Source organism: Phyllostomus discolor, chromosome 5, assembly GCF_004126475.2.
Source record: "Phyllostomus discolor isolate MPI-MPIP mPhyDis1 chromosome 5, mPhyDis1.pri.v3, whole genome shotgun sequence".
Taxonomy (NCBI): Eukaryota; Metazoa; Chordata; class Mammalia; order Chiroptera; family Phyllostomidae; genus Phyllostomus; species Phyllostomus discolor.
The window spans coordinates 78,837,669-78,862,039 of NC_040907.2; the positions used below are offsets into that span (position 1 = coordinate 78,837,669).

The 24,371-nt window shown below is 36.1% G+C and overlaps 1 protein-coding gene and 1 long non-coding RNA gene across 6 annotated transcripts in view; both read left to right on the forward strand.

Annotated features, from left to right (window-relative positions):
• Window positions 1-24,371, forward strand: part of NUP153 (nucleoporin 153) — a 77,533-nt gene that overhangs the window by 23,137 nt on the left and 30,025 nt on the right. For 2 of the 5 annotated variants that reach the window (XM_028513608.2, XM_028513606.2), the window contains exons 3-11: window positions 4,238-4,486; window positions 4,643-4,782; window positions 4,864-4,992; window positions 9,811-9,927; window positions 10,019-10,063; window positions 10,172-10,228; window positions 12,433-12,579; window positions 18,435-18,487; window positions 18,730-18,856. In XM_028513608.2, coding sequence (XP_028369409.1) covers window positions 4,238-4,486; window positions 4,643-4,782; window positions 4,864-4,992; window positions 9,811-9,927; window positions 10,019-10,063; window positions 10,172-10,228; window positions 12,433-12,579; window positions 18,435-18,487; window positions 18,730-18,856 — 1,064 coding nt within the window. Of the gene's footprint in view, window positions 1-4,237; window positions 4,487-4,642; window positions 4,783-4,863; window positions 4,993-9,810; window positions 9,928-10,018; window positions 10,064-10,171; window positions 10,229-12,432; window positions 12,580-14,594; window positions 14,631-18,434; window positions 18,488-18,729; window positions 18,857-24,371 lie in introns of all 5 variants that reach the window. The other 3 variants (XM_028513607.2, XM_036026472.1, XM_028513610.2) reach the window with 3 other exon arrangements.
• On the forward strand, window positions 20,587-24,071 carry LOC118500714. The gene is made up of 3 exons (XR_004903291.1): window positions 20,587-21,396; window positions 23,449-23,453; window positions 23,607-24,071. It is a non-coding gene; the product is annotated as an uncharacterized LOC118500714 (long non-coding RNA).

The following is a 24,371-nucleotide window of genomic DNA, read 5'->3' on the forward strand; positions in this document are numbered from 1 at the left end:
CAGCCAGTCCTTATAGCTAATAGACTTAGGGCTAAACCTCACATGATGTGCTAACATCAGTCAAGGTTCAACAGAAGGGTGTACACATCCCATATGAGGGCAGAGGCAGAATATAGGGTGTCCAGCTTGGGTGATAAGGGAGCCTTTGCCACTGGACCCTACAGGACACCTACTATGTCAGGCCAGTTCACCAAGCCTGGGACACATAGCAGTTCAACCCAATACATAGAAACAAACAAGGAGGTTGCCAAAATGAAGAGGCAAATACACATGTACCAAATGAAAGAACAGAGCAAAACTCCAGAAAAAGAACTAAACAAAATAGAGACAAGCAATCTAGTAGATGCAGAGTTCAAAACACTGGTTATAAGGATACTCAATGAATTTAGAATTTCAGTAGCATAAAAAAGGATATGGAAACCATACCAAAAAAAAAAAAACTAGTCAGAAATGAAGGATACACTAATTGAAATGAAGAATAATTCACAGGGAATCCATAGTGGAGTAGATGAAATTGAAAATCAAATTAGGGATCTGGAATATAAGGAAGCAAAAAACACCCAATCAGAACTGCAAAAAGGACAAAAGAATCCAAAACCAATGAAGTTGGTGTAAGGAGCCTCCAGAACAACTTCAAGCATAAGCGTCTGTGTGTAGGTCTTTTTGAGGAATTGCCTGGGACTCCAAAAGCCCTCCATCTCACTCAGCTGGAAGAAGAAAGCAAGCAATTGAAAACCCAGTTGAAAAAATTGTGACAGAAAACTTCCCAAACTTAGTGAAGGGAAGTCCAGAAGCACAGAGTCCCAAACAAGATGAACCCAAAGAGGTCAACTCGAAGACACATCATAATTAAAATGCATAATGTTAAACACAAAGAGATAATCTTAAAAGCAGAAGAAAGCAGTTAGCTACCTAAGAGCAAGTGGGGACCTGCTGCTTGCTGCCACCCTCTAGGCAGAATTCTGGAGGCAGTGGTTTGGTGACAAAGAGAAGGAGTCTTGATTCAAAAGCTACAGTTTTGGAATAACAGCTTTCTACATGCATTAGTCACTTGAACCTGTCAACTAAGGCTAAAATCTTGAACTCTTAAGTTCCAGTTTAATCACTTAAGCCTATCAATTAAGGATGAAATCTTTAACTCTTGAGTTCTATCATTCTCTTTGTTAGTTTTTAATTACCCTGTTTCTATATGATTAGTTTACAAACTAAAATAACATAAGATACAAAAGTTACATAATTTTGGAAGAATGACAGGCATCTGCCTCAGAGCCAGTCTGCTCCAGAACACACAAAGAAAAATAACCCTGACCTCCTCTGCCAGGCCAATCCAATCCTAAAATGCACTTGAGTTCCTTCCCCCGTTTAACATACTGTCCTTTGGGAAAAGGAAGCAGCTACAGCTCATTCATCCAGGCATCCTTGAGGAAGAGAAGAGAGAGCCCCAGTCTTTGCCCTTCTGTTTAAATCTTCTGGCCCATAATTCCATGCATACTGGAGGCATTCAGCTTCATAGCCAATCCCATCCTAGACTGTTGACCATTGCCTGGGCAACCTTCTCCTAGGGCCCTTCCCCTCTCCTCCCCAGTGAACAAGGGAGCTCCCATAAATAAGACTGTCAGCTGATTTTTCAGCAGAAACTTTGTAGGCCAGAAGGGATTAGCGAGAAATATTCAAAGTGATGGAAAGCAAGGACTTAAAACCAACATTACTCTACCCAGCAAAGTTATCATTTAGAATCAAAGGACAGATAAAGAGCTTCCCAGACAAGAAAAAGCTAAAGGAGTTCATCACCAACAAACTGCTATTACACGGAATGTCAAAGGGTCCTTTTTAAGAAGAAGAAGAAAAAAAGATAAAAAATATGAACACTAAAGTGGCAGTAAGTACATATTTATGAACAATGAATCTAAAAAACAGAAATGAATAAGTAAAACAGAAATAGGTTCATAGATACTGAGAACATTTTGAGAGCTGCCAGGTGTGAGAGGTGTCAGGTGAAAAAGGTGAAGGGATTAAGAAGTAAAAATTGGTTGTTTCAGAATAGTCATAGAGTTGTAAAATACAGTGTGGGGAATATAGTCAATAATCTAAGAACTGTATATAGTGTCAAGTATGAAATTTATCAGGGTGACCACTTGGTACCTTATACAATGTACAGTCACTGGTGTGTACACCTGAAACTGATATATTGTATGTTAGTTGTAATTGAAAAATAAGACTTAAAGAAAATCAGGAATATGAATGGGTTCCACCAATAGTGAAAATTATTTATAATATTTAAGATCATATTACACTGATCTTATTGATCAAAATGAAATTAGGTCGTATTGATCTTATTAGTAAGAGAGACCGTATCAGTAAGCAATTAATAGAAGAAATATAAATTACCAATGAATGGAGAGGATGTTTAATCTCTTAAATAAATGCAAATCAAATAATAATGTCATTTGATGCATTAAGTTGACAGAAATCAGAAATGGTTAATATCCAGTGACAATATGGGGGAAATGTACTTTGTTATTTGCTTTTTGTGGGAGTATAACTTGACATGAAATCTTTGGATCACAGTATCATAAGCAAAAATGAGTGTGCACTCTGATCCAGCATGACAGCAGTTTCACACATAGTTTTGTATCCTGTTGATTCCCCGGATATGTCCAACTACCTGGGGTGTTTTATGAGCCTATCTTTAGACTTACAGAATTAGACTTTTTAATGGATTGCTTAGAAATATTTGTTTAATAATTTCTCTCTTACATACTTAAGGAATCATAGATTTATCTAAAAGAATACTCTTAAAAGTGTGCAGATATAAGTGCATACATGTTTGATGGAGTATTGGGAAAATAATCACGAATAATTAAAACAGTATGATATAATACAGTGGGGTCTTTGAGGGGAATGCTTTGTAGAGACAGAATTACACTGGCAAATGAAAAAAGTCACAACTAGATGCATAAGCATGATCATGGGTTTAGGCAAAACTTATTTGTGTATTTACATACACATGTCTTCCCTTGTCCAGTGTTCGCTTTCTATTCTTTCAGTTACCTGTAGTCATGTGTAGTCCAAAAATACTAATTGGAAAATTAGGATTTAAAATCATGTGCCATTCTGTGTAGCATGGTGAAATTTCGTGCTGTCCTGCATTGTCCTCTCTAGGATGTGAATCATCCTTCTGTCAAACAGCTACATGCTCCCCACCCTTTAGTCACTGGTTATCATATTGACAGTACAGCAGTGCTTGTGTTCAAGTAACCCTTATTTTACTGAATCGATGGCCCCAACCCATAGCAGTATTTATAATGCCAAAGAGAAGCTGGAAATTGCTTTCTTTAAGTGAAAAAGAGAAAGCTCTTGACTTAATAGGGAAAGAAAAAAATATGCTGAGGTTGCTAAGGTTAATGGCAAGAAGGAATCTTTTATCTAAGAAATTGTGAAGAAAAAAATTTTTTTGCTATTTTTGCTGTCACATCTTTTGTGTAATTTTTGTGGTTTCAAAAGTCACAGCCGCAGTGCTCAGTTAAGATGGAAGTTGTGGATGAAAGATATGAACAGAATACGTGTTCTGGGTAATGACAGCATGTTGTGCCAGAAAGTTCTGAGCCTATACCAAGACTTGAGCAAGGTGTTCCCTTCAAATGAATGACCTCATTCACATAAGTTTTATTATAATATGTTGTTATAATTGTTGTATCTTACTATTGTTGTTAATCTTTTACTGTGCCTAATTTATGAAAACTCGGTTAAAAGTATATATGTAAAAAATATATACTATATATAGGGTTCAATGCTATTTGCCCTTTCAGGCATCCACAGTAGGTCTTGGATAAAGGGGGACTACTGTGAATTATCTGGGAGCATACACAGATTTAATAGTGGTTGTATTGAGAGGGAATAGACTTACCCTTTATATCCGTCTTGTTTTGTGATTTTATTATACAGCTTTGATTTTATTTTATGACTTTTTATACTGATACCACTTCAAGGAAAATCAAGAACTGTGCACTTTTGGAATTGGTATGTGAAGAGTGAAATATATTTGGACACTATGTTAGGTAAATTAAGTTAGTTGAAACCTTGTTTGGCTAAAGAATATTTTAATTGGGAGGCTCAGTGATTTGAATTAAATTACATTATGTAGTATGTTTTCTTAAAGTATAAACAGCATTTTGTTGTGATGGTGTTTTGCTTTTTCTAAGTTATATATTCATAATGTTAATCCTTTTCTTTTAAGAACCCTCAACAACTAGTACTGCTTCAAATTATCCAGATGTATTAACAAGGCCTTCTCTTCATCGGAGCCATCTGAATTTCTCCACTTTGGAATCTCCTGCTTTACACTGTCAGCCCTCCACATCCTCGGCATTCCCAATTAGCAGTTCTGGATTTTCCCTTGTGAAGGAAATTAAAGATTCTACCTCTCAGCATGATGATGATAACATCTCAACTACCAGTGGATTTTCTTCAAGAGCTTCTGATAAAGGTGTTCTTGGCATTTGGTAGTAAATACTTTTGGTAGTAAAATTAAATTTCAAGGGATAATTTTTTTCTGACTTCGTTTTAATTTTTATTTACTCTTTATAAAAATTTAGTGTCTTGTAATTAATTCCATTATTATCCATTATGTATTTTGCTTCAGATATAACTGTTTCAAAGAATACTTCGGTGCCCCCTCTGTGGTCCCCAGAGGCTGAACGTTCTCATTCACTCTCACAGCACACTGCCACCAGCTCAAAGAAACCAGCATTCAATTTGTCTGCCTTTGGAACACTTTCTCCTGTGAGTACTAATTGGAGTTGGTATAATCACATTAGGTTTGAATGTTTATTGCTTACAGTCTATCATTGTATTTCTGTGCAGTCACTTGGGAGTTCTTCAATCCTTAAAACAAGTCAGCTTGGAGATTCTCCCTTTTACCCTGGAAAAACAACGTATGGTGGGGCAGCAGGTGCAGTGAGACAGCCTAAACTACAAAACACACCATATCAGGTTGGTTTGAATAAGAGAAGGTTTTTTAACCTGAAAATTGTTTGTTTTGTTGAAGAACTTGATACTCAAATAGGATTTTGGTTCAGTTATTCTTTGATAAAATGATAGGTGTGTATATTATAGTCTCTTCATTTAGAAACTATGAATATTATTTTAAACTTAAGCAAACATTTTGTTAGATTTGTGTCTTCATATTTATATAAAGTGTGATGATTAATTCCTTTTTTAAAAAAATTGAGGTATTAATTATATATAGTAAAATTTACCTTTATTAGAGCATTTGAATTTTAACAAAATATATATAGTGTATAACCTTCTGTAATTAAAATATTGAGCAAACATTTTCATCACCCAAAACTTTTACCTTGTGCGTCTCTATAGTCAACCATTCTTTCTACTTCCACCCTCTGGCAACCACTTATCTGTTTTACCTCTCTGTAGTTTTGGTTTTTCCAGAATGTTATATAAATTTAATTATGTAATATAGTCTGAATCTGTTGGTTTTACGTAGCATAATGTATGAGATCAATCTGTATTTTTGCATATATCAGTACTTTTTTTTTTTGGCTAAGGTATAATGTCTGTTTATCCATTTACCAGTGAAAGGACACTTGGGTCATTTCTAATTTTTGGCAGTTGTGAATAAAGATGCTATGAACATTTTGTGTGAACATTAATTTTCATTTCTCTTGGTTAATACCCAGAGGTCTGACTGCTGACTAATATGATCATATGATATATAAACATTAAACTTTATAGTGAACTGCCAAACTGTTTTCCAGAGTGGCTGGTACCACTTCGCATTTTCCCCAATAATGTAAGGGCATTCTGGCCAGCACTTATTGGCCATCAGTTTTCTGTTTTCTGTTTTTTATTTTAGCCGTTCTATAATAGGCAGTAGTGGCAACTCCCACTTGCTGTGGGTTTTTTTTTTTTGCACTTCCTAATGCCATTGAGAATTTTTTCATGTGCTTATTTGCCATCAGTATATCTTCTTGGGTAAAATACCTGCTCAGATCTTTTGTCTTTTGAAAAATATGGTTGTTTTCATATTAATGAGCTTTAAGAGTTCATTATTCAGTGTATAAGTCCTTTATTAGATGGGTGTTTTATAAATATTTTTACTCTTTTCTCTTGGTTATCTTAACAATGTCTTTTGAAGAGAATTTTTCTTTTTTCTTTTTTTAAAGATTTTATTTATTTTGAGAGAGAGGGGAAGGGAAGGAGAAAGAGAGGGAGAGAAACATCAGTGTGTGGCTGTCCCTCACAAGCCCCCCACTGGGGACTTGGTCCACAACCAAGGCAAGTGCCCTTACTGGGAATCAAACCGGCAACCCTTTGGCTTATAGGTCTGTGCTTAATCCACTGAGCTACACCAGCTAGGGTGAGAATTTTTCTTTTGATAATATTCAATATATTGGGGTTTTTTTGCTTTTATGGTTCATGCTTTTGTTGTAGCATGGAACACATTCTTGCCAGACCCAAAGTCGTGGAGATTTTCTTATGTTTTCTTGTAAAAGTTTTGTAGTTTTAGCTTTGAATTTAGGCCTGTGAATCATTTGAGTTAATTTTTGTGTATGACATGAAGTATGGCTCAGGATTAATTTTTTTTAACATATGAATGTCCAATTTCTTTAGTTCGTACCATTTGTTGAAAAGACTATACTTTTCTCATTGAATTGCCTTTACCCCTTTGTCAAAAATAGTGGACCATATTGTGGTCCATTTCTGGACTTTATATTTTCCATTTATCTATGTGTTGATCCTTTTGCCAAGACTAAACTGTCTTGATTACTATAGCTTTACAGTAAGTCTTGAAATCAGGTTAATAGGAGCCCTCCAGCTTTGTTCTTCTTCAAGTTTGTTTTAGTTTTCCTAGTTCCTTTGCATTTTCATAATTTTAGAAGCACCCTGTCAATTTCTACAAAGTCTATAGCGATTTTGTTTGGGATTACATTGAGTCTAAAGATCAACTTGGGGAGAATATACATCTGAGTAAAATTGAGTCTTCCAATTCATGAACACTGTCTCATCATTTATTTAGTTTTTACATTTTCTTTCATCAGTGTTTTGTAGTACTCATCACGCAGACCTTGCGCATATTTTGTTAGATTTACATCTACATATTTCATGTTACCTGGTATTAGTCAAGAATAAATTGTCTAAGTAGTCTATTTAATAAGTTGAATTCATAGTTAAACTATCTTCTAGCAAAGAAAACTTCAGGCCCAGATAAATTCCTTGGTGAATTCTACCAAACACTTCCCACCACATTTATGAAGCCAACATTACCCTGATAAAACATACAGAAGACATTATAAGAAAGCTATAGGCCAGTATTTCTCATGAATTACAGACACAAACCTTCTCAGCAAATATTTGCAAATTGAATCCAGCATATATAAAAACACTATTACATCATGATCAAGTGGGGTATATCCTGGAAATGCAAGGTTGGTTCAACATTTGAAAAGTAATATTATTTACCATGTGAATAAAGAATAAAAACCATATGAACATCTTTTCACAGGTGCATAAAACACATTTGACAAAATTCAACATCCATTCATGACAAAAATTTTCAGCAGACCTAGGAATAGATGGGACCCTTCTTAGCCTGATAAATCGTGTTTACAGAAAATCTTCAGCTAGCGTCATACTAATGGTGAAAGACAATATTTTCCTCCTAAGATTATAAAAGAACAAGGGTCTGCTATCACTGGTACTGTTAAATGTACCACAGGTCCTATCCAACACCAGAAAAAGGAAACATAAGGCATATATATTGAAAAGGAAGAAATAAATTTATTTTTATTCATAGACAATATGCTTACATACATAGAAAATTCCAGACACATCAGAACTTACGAGTTTAGCAGAATCATAAATTATAAGTCAGCGTACAGAATCAATTGTATTTAAACATTATACATCATCAGAGAATAATGGGAAATTGATAACTTTTTAAACTATGTCAATTTAAGGCAAATTGTACTATTCCATGTTTTGTCCTAGGAGCTTCTTGAGGCTCTTAAAATTGTTTTTCATATATATGTTGTTATCATACTTACATTACAGATTTGGAAATTTTAAAAATGGAGGATACTTTTAAGCATGTGGGCAATCTATGACACATAGAAGTTGTACAGAAACAAGTATATTTGAAGATACTGTCCTATCTTTAGACTAGTTTCTTGTTTTCCTAATTAGAGGATATTTTCATAGTTGGCTGTAATTGAGTCTTATACTTGAGTGTTTTCATGGAGTGCAGTATTTTGTTATTTAAGAAAGTGCTAACTGGATCTTGGAGTTACACAGGGAGTGTTCTGTTTCTTTTTTTTCCCCCTTATTTATGAAATTTATTGGGGTGACACTGGTTAACAGAGTCAAACAGGTTTCAGGTGCATAGTTCTACAACACATCATCTGTACACTGTTTTGTGTGTTCACCACTGCAAGTCAAGCACAGGGAGTTTTCTTAAAAGCTTAAACTTCGATTGTATTATTTTTTAGAAACCATATTTTATAGTTAAAATAGTTTAGCACATTAGTAGAAGATAGATGATGCATGTCCATTTGTAGAATAGTTCAAGTCAGTATATTTCTGTTAGTTCCTCTTCTGTTTCTTATATTGAATCCTCTACTTTTTAATGCTGAATCCTGACAGATAAACTGAATCCTCAACACAGGCTTCTAAATAATTTTTCATTGACATTTGGGATGAATCTGTTTACTTTTTCTTTCCAAGAGCATTAGAGTTGGAAGGTACAATAAAGATTCTTTAACTGATTTCCATTTCATTGATTAGTGAACTGAGGCCCCAAGAGGCCAGTGGCCAGTAGCATCCAGTGACAGGACAGATTACCATAATTTCTCTGAGGGTTTTAATGTTGCCTCACGTTTGCCAAAGCCTCTGGCCTGAACAGCAATCCTAATGGGCACCAAGTTAATAAAATTATTGTAGCTACTCTGAAAATATAATGAATGTTTGGTATCAGATAGAGAAACATTATTTGAAGTAGTTCTTTTGATTGTTTTTCAGTTATTATGAGCTATTTGTATAAACTGGGTTATATTTTGATTGTAGTAATATGTCTTTCATATTAAACATTGCCAAACTACTTCAATTTGTGATAGTCATTTGGTTATTAGAATGTGGTAATGCCTAAATGGAAGTAATTTTATTAGAATTTGTAAACATTGCTTTTGTATAAAAGTCACTTATCTATTTATAAGTTTATTTCTTTACTTATATTGGAATTTACTATAATTTAATTTTTAAATAATTGATTTGAGAGAGGAAGCTAGAAACATCGATTTGTTATTCTACTTCTTTATGCATTCATTGTTTGCTTCTGGTATGTGTCCTGACTGGAGATCTAACCCTCAACCTTGGTGTATTGGGCTAATGCTCTAACCAACCGAGCTACCCAATCCGGGCTAATTAAACTGTCATTAATTTAGTGTTTTTTGATGTAAACATTAGGGGTAAATAGATTAAGGTAGTGCTGGAATGTTTTACCATATCTTATTTTTTATCTTTAACAAAGCTGGGAGAACTTTAGAGTGGTGCATGCTGTATCATACCATTTATTTTTCCATTGTAAAAGTAATTTATCAGGCAGAGAATTGGATTTTCAGTAAAGACACAAAGAAAAAAAGTTAAGTATATAGCTAATGACATTACCCAGAGATAAGTTGTTAGATTAATACGGTTTTGTTTTTGGCTAGCCATTCTATTTTGTAAATATTTTTATTTTCTGAAATATGTGCTTTAGGGCTTACCATTCCAACAAATAATACAAATTTTACTTTGTAGGCACCATTCAGAAGACAGATGAAAGCTAAGCAACTCAATGCAGAATGCTATGGTGTGACTAGTTCAACAGCTCGGCGAATATTGCAGTCTTTAGAGAAGATGTCGAGCCCTCTAGCGGTAAATTTTTAAAATCACGATTCAAAGCAGAAGTGTAACAAAATTTGAGTTTAGTAAAAGTCTTACTTTGTTATTATTTCAACATTAACAGGATGCAAAAAGAATTCCATCTGTTGCTGCTTCTCCACTGAATTCTGTAAGTTGACTTTTTAACCTTTAAAAGAGATATATTTTAATATGTTGGTGGTAAAAACCTTATTTTTCAAAGTTTGCCATCAATTCTAATATTATTTTATTTTTTTAGCCTCTGGATAGGAGTGGAATAGATTCCACCACAGATTTTCGGCCTAAAAGGGAAAAGGTAATACTTTTTTAGAATTTATTATTGTAAAGTATGAACAATTTTGTTTTATTTTTAATTGGCAAGTACACAAATTGAATGTAGTTGGTAATCACAGGGAACATGTTTGAAAAAATGAGATTTTTTACGTTGCAGGTGATTGCCTGTTGTGAGGGAGGGCCTTACTTCGCACGATGTCCTGTCTGTAGTGAGAGCTCAGTCATTGTTTTTTGGTTATTTGGCATTTTCAGCTTCCACATCCTGGCAGTCATTTATAAGTAACTCTTACCCTTTTATAAATAAAGTTAGGAATAAACAGAGCTTGCAGTGTTTAGTAATTATAAATTCAGTAAACTGAAGCACTCACTGAACATAGTTATCTTTGAAAGCTTTCCTCATTAACAAACATTGTGTCAAATTTATAGTGTGTAATAGAATTTCAACTTGGCATATCTTTCATCAGTTAGCCAAAAGTGCTCTTCCAAGATATCAGAGCTATTAAAACAGTATAATATAGATTATACATTGACAGCCCTTTTTAATATATTCTATTTTGTTACAAATTAGCTTTGGAAATTACCATGAGAAAAAAAGTGCTTGATAGGATTGAAAAGATATTTTTTGTGGCTAGTGAAGTGTCCTTCAGGGGAAGCAGACCCGCAGATCCTTACTTATAGAAGTATTTATTACAACACCAAGTTCCCTCAGAAGTAATTGATTAAAATTATCTTAATTCTCTAAATTAATTTGGGGGCTATATTTGAGATATTGGTAAAATATAATTATACTGAAATTCTTTTTTTAACTGTTTATTCTATTATAGTTATCCCATTTTTTCCCCCTTTTGCCTCCCTCCATACAGCCTGAAATTGTAATGTAGAGAAGAAAGCTGAAATTGAGTTTTTTCCTTGGAATAGTGCTGCTTTTCAATTTTTAGAATTATCTAGACATTTTTCATTGGGCAAGGAGGATTCCATTATTAGCTACTATGATGGGATTAATCCATTAGCTGCTATTCTCAGATTCCCATTTTATATCAGATTGCATAAAATAAGTAAGTTCTAAAAATTAATGCCATAATAGATGTTCTCATCAATAAAAGTTTTTATTTATGGTTGTGTGTAATACCACTAAGTGACTGTTAAGAATTGTAAAGGCCAGGTAACAGTATTATAGTTCATGTTTTCATGGATGTAATCAGAACAGTCTACAAAATAAACTGTTTCATTGAGTTGTAGGATCACACTTGTGAGGATTTAGGGAAGAGCTAGTGACCATACTGGGGCTTTGCCTAGGAAATCAGTGCTCTTCACAGCTGCTGCTGAGTGAGTGAATTGTATTCATAGTATTACAGTCTTCGGACAGAGTAGAAGCTTAAATCAACAGGATTTTTACTATGTTTCAGTGTAGCAAAAGATTGTTGACAAAACACTCGTAATAAAGGCAGTTCGTTTTAAGGTTTGGAATTCTCGACAGGGCTTTAATTAAACTTAAATTGTAAAAATTTTCATTTGGTTTTTAAATAACAATAGAGAAAAATTAACTTGGAGAGAAATTTGCTCACATTTTTAGCAATTAAAATATTTTCATTGCTAGTTTAAAAATATCTGTAGCTGAAGAAAATTTAGATAGTAATTAGGGGGAAAGTGTGGCAAAATCAATTTTAGTTTATATATTTGAAATTCATCTGGTAAAAGCTTAGATTTGTGAAACTGGTTTTTTTTTCCCCCAATTGCTTTTATAGACAGAGAGCAAGAAAGAGAGAAAAGTACTGATTTTTTGTTTCATTTAGTTAGGCATTCATTGGTTGCTTCTTGTATGTGCCCTGACCAGAGAGATCTAATCTGTATCCTTGGTATATTGGGATAATGCTGTAAACAAGTTAACTACTTGACCAATGCTTGTGGAACAGCTTTAAATACAGTTTTCGTTTTGTGTGTGTGTACTTCTGTGTGAAAAGTCATTAAGTTGAATAAAATAGTCTATTAAACCATCTTGGAATTTGTGTGTGTGTGTGTGTGTGTGTGTAAATAAACACGCATGCACACTTGATTCTGTTCCTATTAGTTTTCTTTTAGTATTTATTTACATTTACTGGATATTTCTCTGGGAAGTACTTGTAGTCTCTAGGTCACGTAGTTATTGTCAAATAATTTTTAGCTATGCATCACTGATAATATATGAAAATGAAAGTTTGTCCTTGATTTTTGTTTTTTAACTATAAGGTGGTCTGTCAGTATCCCCCTGTTCAGAGACTCATGACCCCAAAGCCAGTATCCATAGCAGCAAATCGAACTGCTTATTTTAAACCATCTCTGACCCCATCTGGTGAATTAAGGAAGACTAATCAAAGAATAGATAAGAAATACAGTGTGAGTATGTGTTTATTTTCACTAGTCTTTGAATATTGATTAAAATGAATAAGAATATATAATGTAAAATAATAGTACTTTACTCTTGCAGTCTACTAAGATAACGATTACAGATTGTGAATTAGTGATGATTATGAAATAGAATGCTTTAAAATGGCAAGGAATATTAATCAAATCCCAAATTAGTGTTTACTAGTAAATACTAGTATGTATTAATGGTATTAGAATAAATAATTTTGCCAGATTTGCTTTATCCATGTGTTTTGTTTGAGTTGTTGGACTATCTAAAGATAAATTTCAAACATCACATCTGTTCATCTCCCAAGTACTTTGGCTTGCATATATATTCTAAGTATTTTCTTTTGTTTGTTTTATTTTACATTTACAGTTTACACTCAGTATTATTTTATTTTAGGTGTACAGTATACACAGTGACCCTTTTGCTGTTTCAAGTACCCCTGTATCACCATACATATTATTCAGTATTATTGACTATATTCCCAGTGTTGTACTTTACATCCCAATGGCTGTTTTGTAACTGCCAATTTGTACTTCTTAATCTTTTCACCTTTTCATCCAGCTCCCCAAACACCCTTTTCTCTGGCAACTGTCTCTGTTCTCTGTATTTGATTCTGTTTCTATTTTGTTTATTCTGTTCTTTAGATTCCACATATGAGTGAAATTATATGGTACTTAATCTTTCTCTGACTTATTTCACTTAGCATAATACCCTTTAAGTTCATCCATGCTGTTGCAAATGCTAAAATTGCCTTCTTTTGTTTATGGCCATTTAATATTCCACTGTATATATGTATCACAACTAGTCTTTTGATGGGCACTTGGGTTGCTTTCCTATCTTGGCTATCGTAAATAATGCTGTGATAGCTAAGGGCTGCATGTGCCTTTTCAAATTAATGTTTTGGGTTTCTTCAGATATATTAAGTGGAATCACTGGGTCATAAGGCATTTCCATTTTTAATATTTTGAGGTATCTCTACTGCTTTCTACAGTGGCTGCACCAGTCTGCATTTGCACCAACAGGGCTTGAGGGTTCCCTTTTCTCCACATTCTTGCCAACACTTGTTTGTTGAGTTATTGACAGAAGCCATTCTGACAGGTGTGAGGTGGTATCATCTCATTGTTTTAATTTGCATTTCTCTGATGATTAGTGACAATGAGCATCTTTTTATATGTCTATTGACCATCTGTATATCTTTGGAGAAGTGTCTATTCAGGTCCTCTGCCCATTTTTTAATTGGATTATTATTTTTGTGTTAGGTTGTATGATTTCTTTATTAATTTTGGATATTAGCCCCAATGGGATGTAATTTTGATGAATATGTCTTTCCATCAGTAGGTTGTCTTTTAATTGTGTTGATGGTTCCCTTTCCTGTGCAAAAACTTTTTGGTTTGATGTAGCCTCATTTGTTTATTTTTTTTCTTTTGTTTCCCATGCCTGAGATGTGGAGATGTATCAGGAAAACTGTTTCTAAGAGAAATGTCAGATGTGACTGCCTTTGTTTTCTTCTAGGATTTTTATTGTTTTGAGTCTTACATTTAAGATTTAATTCATCTTGATTTTATTCTTGTATATGATGTAAGGAGGTGGTCTAGTTCCTTTCTTTTTCTTTCTTTTTTTTCTTTTTTTGCATGTATCTCTTCAATTTCCCCAATAGCATTTAATGAATAGACTGTGGGGCTTTTTCACATTTTTTTTGTTGTGATTTTTTCTGTTACTGTTTATTGCCCATCACCTCTTCTACCTCTACCCACGCCCCTCCTACTGCAGTCACCACACATGAATAGACTGTCCTTACCTATTGTATGGTCTTGCCCTTTTTTGTCATATATTAATGGACCATATAGGTGTTGGTTTATTTCTGGGCTCTCTGTTCTGTTCCATTGACCCATGTGTCTTTTAATGTCAGTATCATGTTTTGATTGCAATAGCCTTATAATATAATTTGATATTAGGTAGTGTGATATACTTTCAACTTTGTCCTCTTTTTCTCAAGATTGCTGTGGCTACTCGGGGTGTTTGGTGGTTCCATGTAAGTTTTTTGATTATTTGTTCTAGTTCTATGAAAAACACCATTGGTATTTTGATGGCAATTTCATTGAATCTGTAGATTGCTTTGGATAGTATGGACATTTTAACAATGTTAATTCTTCCTATCCAGGAGCATAGGTATATGGATCTATTTATTTGTATCTTCTTCACTGTCTTATATTTTAATAGATTATGTCTTTTAGCTTCTTGGTTAAATTTATTCATAGCTATTGTTTTGATGCAATTATAAATGGGATTGTTTACTTAGTTTCTTTTTCTGATAGATCATTATATAAAAATGAAACCTGTTTCTGAATATTTATCTTGTATTCTGCTACTTAACTGAATTCATTTATCAGTTCTAATAGTTTTTTTTAAATTATATTTTATTGATTATGGTGTCACAGTTGTACAAATTTTACCCCCTGGATCCCCTCAATACAGCACTCCCCACTCCCCCAGGCAATCCCCACACCATTGTTCATGTCCCTGTGTCATTCAGATTAGGCTATTGGGCTATTCCATTTCCTGTACTGTACTTTACATCCCCATGGCTATTCTGTAACTACCTACATGTACCTCTTAAACCTGTCATCTGTTCACCATTTTCCCACAATCCCCTCCCATCTGGCAACCATGAAAACCCAATCTATATCTGTGATTTTGTCTCCGTTCTTATTAGCTTAGTTTGTTTTTTAGATGAAATTGTAAACAGATAGGTATTTATTGGCATTTTATTGTTCATAGTTTTGATCTTATTCTTTTTCTTTAAATAAGACCTTTTAACATTTCATATAATAATGGTTTGGTGGTGATGAACTTTAGTTTTTTCTTGTCTGGCAAGCTCTTTATCTGCCCTTAGATTCCAAATAATAGCTTTGCTGGGTAGAACAGTCTTGGCTGTAGGTCTCCACTTTTTATGACTTTGAATATTTCTTGCCAATCCTTTCTAGCCTGCAAAATGTCTTCTGAGAAATCAGCTGACAGTCTTAATGAAAACTCCTCTGTAGGTATTTAACTTCTTTTCTCTTGCTGCTTTTAAGATTTTCTCTTTATCTTTAACCTTTGACATTTTAATGATGATGTGTTTTGGAGTGGGCCTCTTTCCATCCATCTTGTTTGGGACTCTCTGTGCTTCCTGGACTTGCTATATCAATTTTCTGCACCAAATTTGGAAAGTTTTCTTTCATTATTTTTTCAAATAGATTACCCATTTCTTGCTCTTTGTCTTCTTCTGGCACCCCTGTGATGAGAGTGTTGGAATGCTTGAAGTTGTCCCATAGGTTGCTTACACTATCCTCATTTTTCTGGATTCTTTTTTCTTGTTCTGATTGGTTGATTTTTGCTTCTTTATGTTCCATATCATTGATTTCATTCTCAGCTTCATCCCCTTTACTGTTGTTTCCCTGTAAATTGTTCTTTATTTCAATTAGTGTATCCTTCATTTCTGACCAAGTCTTTTTTATGCTGTTGAGGTCCTCACTAAGTTCCTTGGGCATCCTCATAACCAGTGTTTTGAACTCTGCATCGGCTAGATTGCTTATCTCCTCTTTTTCTGGAGTTTTGATCTGTTCTTTCATTTGGGCCATATTTCTTTGTCTCCTCATTTTGGCTGCCCCCCTATGTTTCTTTCTATGTATTAGGTAAAGCTGCTTTGATTCTGTGTCTTGGTAGTGTGACCTAATGTAGTAGCTGTCCTGGAGAGTACAGTTGCACAGTCTCCCCAATTGCCCAGGCTGGGTACTTGAGGTGCGCCCTTCATATAGGCTCAGTACACCCTCCTGTGTAGTTGAGTCTTGATTGTTGTTGGCAGATTAATGGGACGGGTTTACCCAGGCCAGTCAGCTGCAAGGACTGGCTGTGACCACTGACCTCCAACCTGCACATCTGTGAAGGATCTGCTGTTCAGGGGCAGGGTAGTGGTGATCCGATGTGGTCTGTAGCTGTCCACTGTGTGCACAGTCTCTTGGGTTTCCTGGGTGGTTCAGGTCAAGGTCAGCCCCCACCTATGTTTTGCCTGGGACCACATTTCCTAAGCTATAAATCAATCTGAGATGTCTGGTATTTGTGGTGCTTTTGGAGATTCCCAAGTGAAGCCAAGCTGTGAATCTAGGCTGGCTGCTGCTAGTGCTGGGCCTGGGGTCACTTAGCAAGAGGTACGGGGGTTGGGTGCTCTCTGTGGCTGGTTGTTGCTTGCTTGAGATGATTTAGGAAGTTGTCATGCATAAGCCAAGACCAGCCATTGATATGGAAAAGTCTCTGTTGACAACTTGGGTGGGCCTGTAAGTGGAAGGGAGTGGAGTCTCAGGATCTCCAGGGCAGGGCAAACAGTGTTAGTAAGGTTGATGGAGTCTAAGATATGGCATCTGCCTTGCTGGCTCTGTGGCTGTTTTGGGAGGAGAGTTCACAAAAGAGACAGTGGCCTCTGCCTGCCTTTTGTCTGGGAGAAAGCTGTCCCCCAGCTCTTGCCTTGATGCCAGGCACTTCATTTTCTCCGTCCATGCCACTGGTGCCTTTCAATCTACTACCCCAGTGCAGGAGCTCAGAAGTTAGTCTGAGTAAGCGTGTGTGAGTTTAGAGGAACTGCTTAGGACTTCCAGTAGTTTTTTCCACCAACCCAGTCCCTGTTGGTTTTTGTAGCCAGATGTTATGAGTACTTGCCTTCCTGGCACTGGAACCCTGGGCTGGGGGACCTGGTATGGGGCTGGAACTCCTTGCTTCTGGGGTATCCCTCTCGAATTTTTACCCATCACATGTCGGTGAGGGAGGGACCAGCCTGTTCCACCTCTCTTCACCTCCCACCAGTCTGGACAGATGTGGTTTCTTTGATTTTGTAGTTGTCAGACTTCTCTTCAGCTTGATTTCTGATGTTTCTGAGTGATGGTTATTCTGTATTTTAATTGTAATTTTGATGTGGTTGTGTGAGGAGATGAGCCTTGTTTACCTATGCTGCCACCTTGACCCAAAGTCCTCCAGTTCTAGTGGTTTTTTGGTGGACTCTTTAGGGTTCTCTGTGTACAATTTCATATCATCTGCAGATGACAGTTTTACTTCTTCCTTACCAATTTAGATTAGATGCCTTTTAGATTAGATGCCTTTTATTTTTTATTAGATTGCTGTGGCTAGGACTTACGGTACAATTTTGAGTAAGAGTGGTGAAACGGGCATACCTGTCTTATTGTCGTCTTCAGATGGTTACCCAGGTTGATGTATAATTTACTTTTAACTTTGGTGTGGTAAGAGGTAAGTTTCAGAGAATAGTTTCAAAAGGAATATCCTTATAAATTTGCTGCATATTTAATGTGCTAAAGCAAGAGATAAGTAAAAGTGGTAAGTATATTAACCTTGTATAGTAACCATTTTGTTTGAAGCACAGTTGTACTTAGTGACATTTTATGTGTGTATATAATCGCACTAATATTTGTAGTAGGTTCTACCCAGAAGGTAGTTTCTAAGTTGCCAATTTTAGGATTCATTAACTAAAAACCATTAAATTCCTGATTCCAAATATTAAAATCCACAGATAGAAAGGTAGTATTAAGAAAATTAAGCCCTGGCTGGCGTAGCTCAGTGGATTGAGCGCGGGCTGCGAACCAAAGTGTCTCAGGTTCGATTCCCAGTCAGGGTACATGCCTGGGTTGCAGGCCATGATCCCCAGCAACCGCACATTGATGTTCCTCTCTCTCTCTCTATCTTCCTCCCTTCCCTCTCTAAAAATAAAATCTTTAAAAAAAAAAAAGAAAGAAAAAAGAAGAAGAAAAAGAAAAATAAGCAAGCTTTTAAATAACGTTTTATTTTTTTCTAGACTGGATATGAAAAAAGTATGACACCAGGACAAAATAGAGAACAACGAGAAAGGTAATGCTATCTTTATAGCTAAACTTCTTTATACATAAATTTTAAATTCTGTATGTAATGTATTTATGCCTTTTTGAATATTAAGAAGGTTAAAAATAAACTATGCACAAAAAATATGTTAGCTTTTAAAATCACATTCAGCTGTACATTTTTTTTCTGTAGCAGTTCTGATTTTTAGATATTCAGTGAGTTAACAAGTTATGGACCAGAATAATATAGCATTTACTTATTTTTTTTCTTAGTGGTTTTTCGTACCCAAATTTCAATATGTCTGCAGCCAATGGTGTACCTTCTGGAGTAGGTAGTGGAGGCGGCAAGATGAGACGAGAAAGAACACGCTTTGTGACATGTAAACCTCCAGAAGAGGAGGTAGGTTTACATACTTAATACTCTTGATGTTTATTAAAAGCTTTGGTGTGTTGTGGTGGTGAGGGGAGATCTTGGAGGTGTGGGGTTTAGGGAGACCCAACACAACAGTAATGTGCCACTGAAATGGTTCGTTCAAAATGTTTGTTTATGTGCACGTGTGTGTTTTAAACTACCAGATTTTTAAACCACCTTCACTGTGACAGCTCAGAAAACGTAACAGTACAGAAAAATTTCATGGGTGTCATTAAAAAGCCATAATTGTTTCAATAAAAGAATTGCAATGAAATTATTTGAGCCTTAGAATATTGTATAATTTGGTTTTGCAAATTTCTGAAACATACAAAAATAGATGAATATGCTTTGTATTCATTTCACCTGCCCTTCATATTATTTGTGAACTTTATCGTGTTGTGAAAGGTAACTCTAGGTTATTTAATTTCAGTATGAAGATTTACCACAGTTCATTCTGCAGGGTATATTTGAGTTGATTCCTAATATATGCTAAGGTGAATATTTGTGCACTTCTGCCTTGGCACACATGCAGTATTTGCTCTAGGCTATTTATTTAGGAATGGAATTATTTGATTATGGGGCATGATACACAAATTCAAGAATATTAGATGTTACCTCATTACTCTTCAAAGTAGTTTTCCAATTTAACACTTCCACCTGACAGTAGGTAGATACGGTTTTTCTTACTTGATTTCGTTCATTTAAAAATATTTACCACTGTGACGGCTGTGAAGTGGCATGTCATAGGAGTTTTATTTTGCATTTTGTTGTTTACTAGGGAGAGGAGAGAGACATCTTTTTGTGAGTTTCTTTGCCATTGGGGATTTTTCTTTATCAGTTTTTTCTTTAGGGTTATTTTATTAGGAAAAGTTTTTTATACTGCGTATAAAAGCTTGAAAAAAGATATGGACTAATGGAAGATTGGTTAAATTAATTTTCCTTTCCCTATATGTTGTATTTGTTTTCTGTCTGCTTTGAGTTGAAGGCAGGTCTCATTTCAGTCTTTTTGTAGATGAATTTCAGCCTAGCTGGATTAGTAAAGTTTTTATTTGTTATGTGTTTGTAATTAAAATTTCATTTGTAACTTTCTCATTGATCCATATTTTTCAAGAGTATTTATATAGATTTTTTAAACAGGAGATCTTTTCTAACAGTCTTTGTTGACTGTGAAGTCATGTTTTGATTGAAATTGTTGTATGTATTAGTATTTTTTTATGTCTGTTGCAAAGCCTGCTTTGTAGGCTTATTTAGAATGGGAAATGTTTCTCATTTTTTCCTTATCTATCTCTTCTTTTCTTATTTGTTTAGTTGTGCCTCTCTCCAGAGGCACAGCTCACCAGAATCATGACTTCTTTGGCAGTTGGGACCTTCTGCCATGGAGCCTGTCTTGTAATAGTTATGCTAGGGGCCTTGGCTCAGTTACTGGCCTTGAGGCTCTGTGTTTTCCCTTAGATTCTACGTGTTGCTGTGCTGGAGTGTTGTGTAGGGAGGGGAAGTATTAATATATTCTATCTTGAAAGAGAAACTCTCAAATGTCATTAAATTACATAGTGTATAAAACTTTGTAGTTTTCTTAGCCAGCCAGTTTTCTTTTGTGATTTAAGCTCTTCATGTAGATTTAATTAGTTATGAAATGGGTTATTTTGCCTTATATACATAAGGAAATTAATACCTGATTGATATAGCATAAACTTGTTCTTTAGATGGGTTTTTATATTTCTCAGTAAAATGAGTGGTCCTACCTTTTTAAAGTTTATCCCTGTATGAGAACAATTACTAGCTTGGTTTGGTGTTTGCCAAATGACAGATTGTGAATTTTGCTTATTTCCCTTCAGTTTCAATCTCAGGTTGGTACCTGTAGCTTAATTTCAGCTGTCTTACAGATTTGTCTTTAGTTTGACTTTGTGGTGTTGAGACATTTTGGGGGGTTAAAATGAATTTATTTACTTTGGCTTTTAGTATTTGGTATATTAACTATAAGGAGCTTTATGAAACTTTTAACTTCCCAGACCTCTTTATGACCTCCTCCCTTATGTGGGCCCCTCTCTTCATTCCGGTCAACTGCCAACTGCCAATTTCACATCCCAGGATGCTTCACCCAACTCCTTCTGCCTCTAACTCTCTTCCACACTGGAGTTAGAGTCTCTACATTTCTGAGGAAAGAGGTACTAATGGGTGGCTGCCCCAAATTTTCTGCCTACCCTCTGTTTTTTAAAAAATTTATGTGTAATAGTTTTGGATAGATACTTCCTTATTTAATGTGTCCAGTACCATTTTTTGTTTGTTTCAGATAGCAAATGTGTTTACACCACATTGTTTCTTAAATTAATTGTACTTAACGGGAGTTTTTGGTAAAAAGATTGAAGATTAATTTTTGTAGGTTTTTAAAATAGGCTTTTAGGAAGGTCAAGTGGAAGAAATTTTATTTTTAATAGAATTAAACAAATTATGCTAATTACAGATACATTTCTACTTCATAGGGACTGGTGTATTTCATTTACTAAACATTCAGTTTTATAGAATTCTATGTTAGAAATAACCCAATTTGGACTTCCGGCCAAGATGGAGGTAAAGGTAGACACACTGTGCCTCCTTGCACAACCAAAATAAGGAAAACAACAATTTATTTTTTTTTAAAGATTTTCATTTATTTATTTTTAGAGAGGGAATGGAAGGAGATAGAGAGAGAGAGAGAGAGAGAGAAACATCAATGTGCGGTTGCTGGGGGTTCTGGCCTGCAACCCAGGAATGTGCCCTGGCTGGGAATCGAACCTGGGACACTTTGATTCCCAGCCCGCGCTCAATCCACTGAGCTACGCCAGCCAGGGCGAGGAAAACAACAATTTAGAAACAAAATAACAACCAGAAGTGACAGAAAATTGAACTGACAGAAAATGGAAGTCCAACAACCAAGGAGTTAAAATAGACACATTCTTCCAGACCGGTAGGCGTGGTGGAGAGGGTTCGTGGCACAAAAAGCAGTGGCACTGGGCGTGCAAGGAACCCCAGGCGAGTAAGATGGCAGCGGGTGGACCCTGGGCATGCAGGTGGTGGCTGGCAGACCCCAGGGCAGACCCAGCGAGGTAGCAATTATGGAGTGAGGCACTGTGGGCGGTCCCACATTTGCGAGCAGATAAACCAGGCAAAACTGGGGAGTGAGACAGACCTCACAGCCTAGGGTCCCAGTGCCAAGAAATAAGGCCTCGATAGACTGATTGAAGACAACTGTGGGGGTTGAGGCGCCGGGAGAGACTCCCAGCCTCATGGGAAAGTTTGTTGGAGAGACCCACAGGGTCCTAGAATGTACACAGGCCTACCCACAAGGAAATCAGCACCAGAAGGGCCCAATTTGCTTGGGGGAAGCAGCAGAGGGGACTGGGATTTGACAGAGAGTGGAAATTGTTTCCTCTTGGACCCTACCCCCGCATATAATGTCACAACCTAGCCACTGGGTTGCCCCGCCCTGGTGAACACCTAAGGCTCTGCGTGAACACCGCCCCTCATATATAACAGGTAGGATGAGGCAAAAAAAAAAAAAAAAAAAAAAGAATGGCCCAAACAGAAGAACAGATCAAAGCTCCACAGCAAATACAACTAAGCAACCAAGAGACAGCCAACCTATCAGATGCACAGTTCAAAGCACTGGTGATCAGGATGCTCACAGAATTTGTTGAATTTGGTCGCAAATTAGATGAAGAAATGAAGGCTTTGTTAAGTGAAATGAAGGAAAATGCACAGGGAATCCAATAGTGAGGGGAAGAAAACTGGGACTCAAATCATTGGAGTGGACCAGAAGGAAGAAAGAAACATTCAACCAAACAGAAAAGAATGAAGAAACAAGAATTCAAAAAAATGAGGAGAGGCTTAGGAACCTCCAGGACATCTTTAAACGTTCCAACATCTGAATTATAGGGGTACCAGAAGGGGAAGAGGAAGAGCAACAAGTGGAAAAGTTATTTGAACAAATAATACAGGAGAACTTCCCCAATCTGGCAAAGGAAATAGACTTCCAGGAAGTCCAGGAAGCTCAGAGTCCCAAAGAAGTGAGACCCAAGGAGAAACACACCAAGGCACATCATAATTACATTATCCAAGATTAAAATGAAGGAGAGAATCCTGGAAGCAGCAAGAGATAAGGGGACAATCACCTACAAAGGAGTTCCCATCAGACTGTCAGCTGATTCCTCAAAAGAGACCCTGCAGGCACGAAGGGGCTAGAAAGAGGTATTCCAAGTCATGAAAGGCAAGGACCTACATCCCAGATTGCTCTATCCAGCAAAGCTTTCATTTAGAATGGAAGGGTAGATAAAGCGCTTCTCAGATAAGGTCAAGTTAAAGGAGTTCATCATCACCAAGCCCTTATTATATGAAATGTTAAAGGGACTTATCTAAGAAAAAGAAGATTAAAAACATGTATGGTAAAATGGCAGCAAACTCACAATTATTAACAACCACACCTAAAACAAAAACAAAAAGGAACCAAGCAAACAACTAGAACAAGAACAGAACCACAGAAATGGAAATCATTTGGAGGGTTAGCAACACAGGAGTGGGAGGAAGAGAGGGGGAAAGGTACAGAGAATAAGTAGCATAGATGGTAGGTACAAAATAGACAGAGGGAGGGCAAGAATAGTATGGGACATATAGAAGCTAAAGATGTGGGTGGGAGAGGGTGTGCAGGGTAGAGGGGAATGAGACAACTGTAATAGCATAATCAATAAAATAAGTAAAAAAAGAGAAATAACCCAATTTGCAATATGAGGTAGTAAAAGTGTGCTTTAGCTTTTGCCTTATCTCAGATTCCAACATTTGTGAGGATTGTGTGCTGGTCCCTAAACACTGGCAGTTTGCCTTTGCTGTGATACTCTGTTTTTATCATGGAAAAGTTCATTGATGCTGAACAGATAAGTAGTTTATAATAAGATTGAGTTCGGGTAGATTTAAGTGCTTCATGTTGTCACATGTTCTGCCACTCAGTGGTGTCATGACTTGGATTGACTTAACTCCTTGTACATCAGCTTCCTTCTCTTTAAAATGAGGATAAGCCCTGAGCAGTGTAGCTCAATGGGTTAGGTGTCATCTTGCAAAGCTGACTGTCACCAGCTTGGTTCCTGGGTCAGGAAACACGCCTGAGTTCACGCCAGGTCCCTGGTTGGGGACATGCGAGAGGAAACCAGCCCATGTTTTTCTCACACATTGAGGTACCTCTTTCTCCCTTCCTTCCTCCCTTCCCCCCTCTCTAAAAATAGTCTTTTTTTGAGTTGCTATCTCATTGTAAAATCTTTTTTAAAAAATGGTGTTAAGAAAAATATATTTAGCTTGTGTCTATAGGATGTCTGTCATTTAATACCTGTCTGATATTAGGCCATGTATCTGTGTGCCCCAGTTTTGTCATCTACAGTACTAAGTGTCTATCTCATGTGAGATAACCCATGTAAAGGTATTACAAAGGTAATGTATATAGTAAGTCACAGATTTGATGGTGGTTGTGTTTAACTTGAGG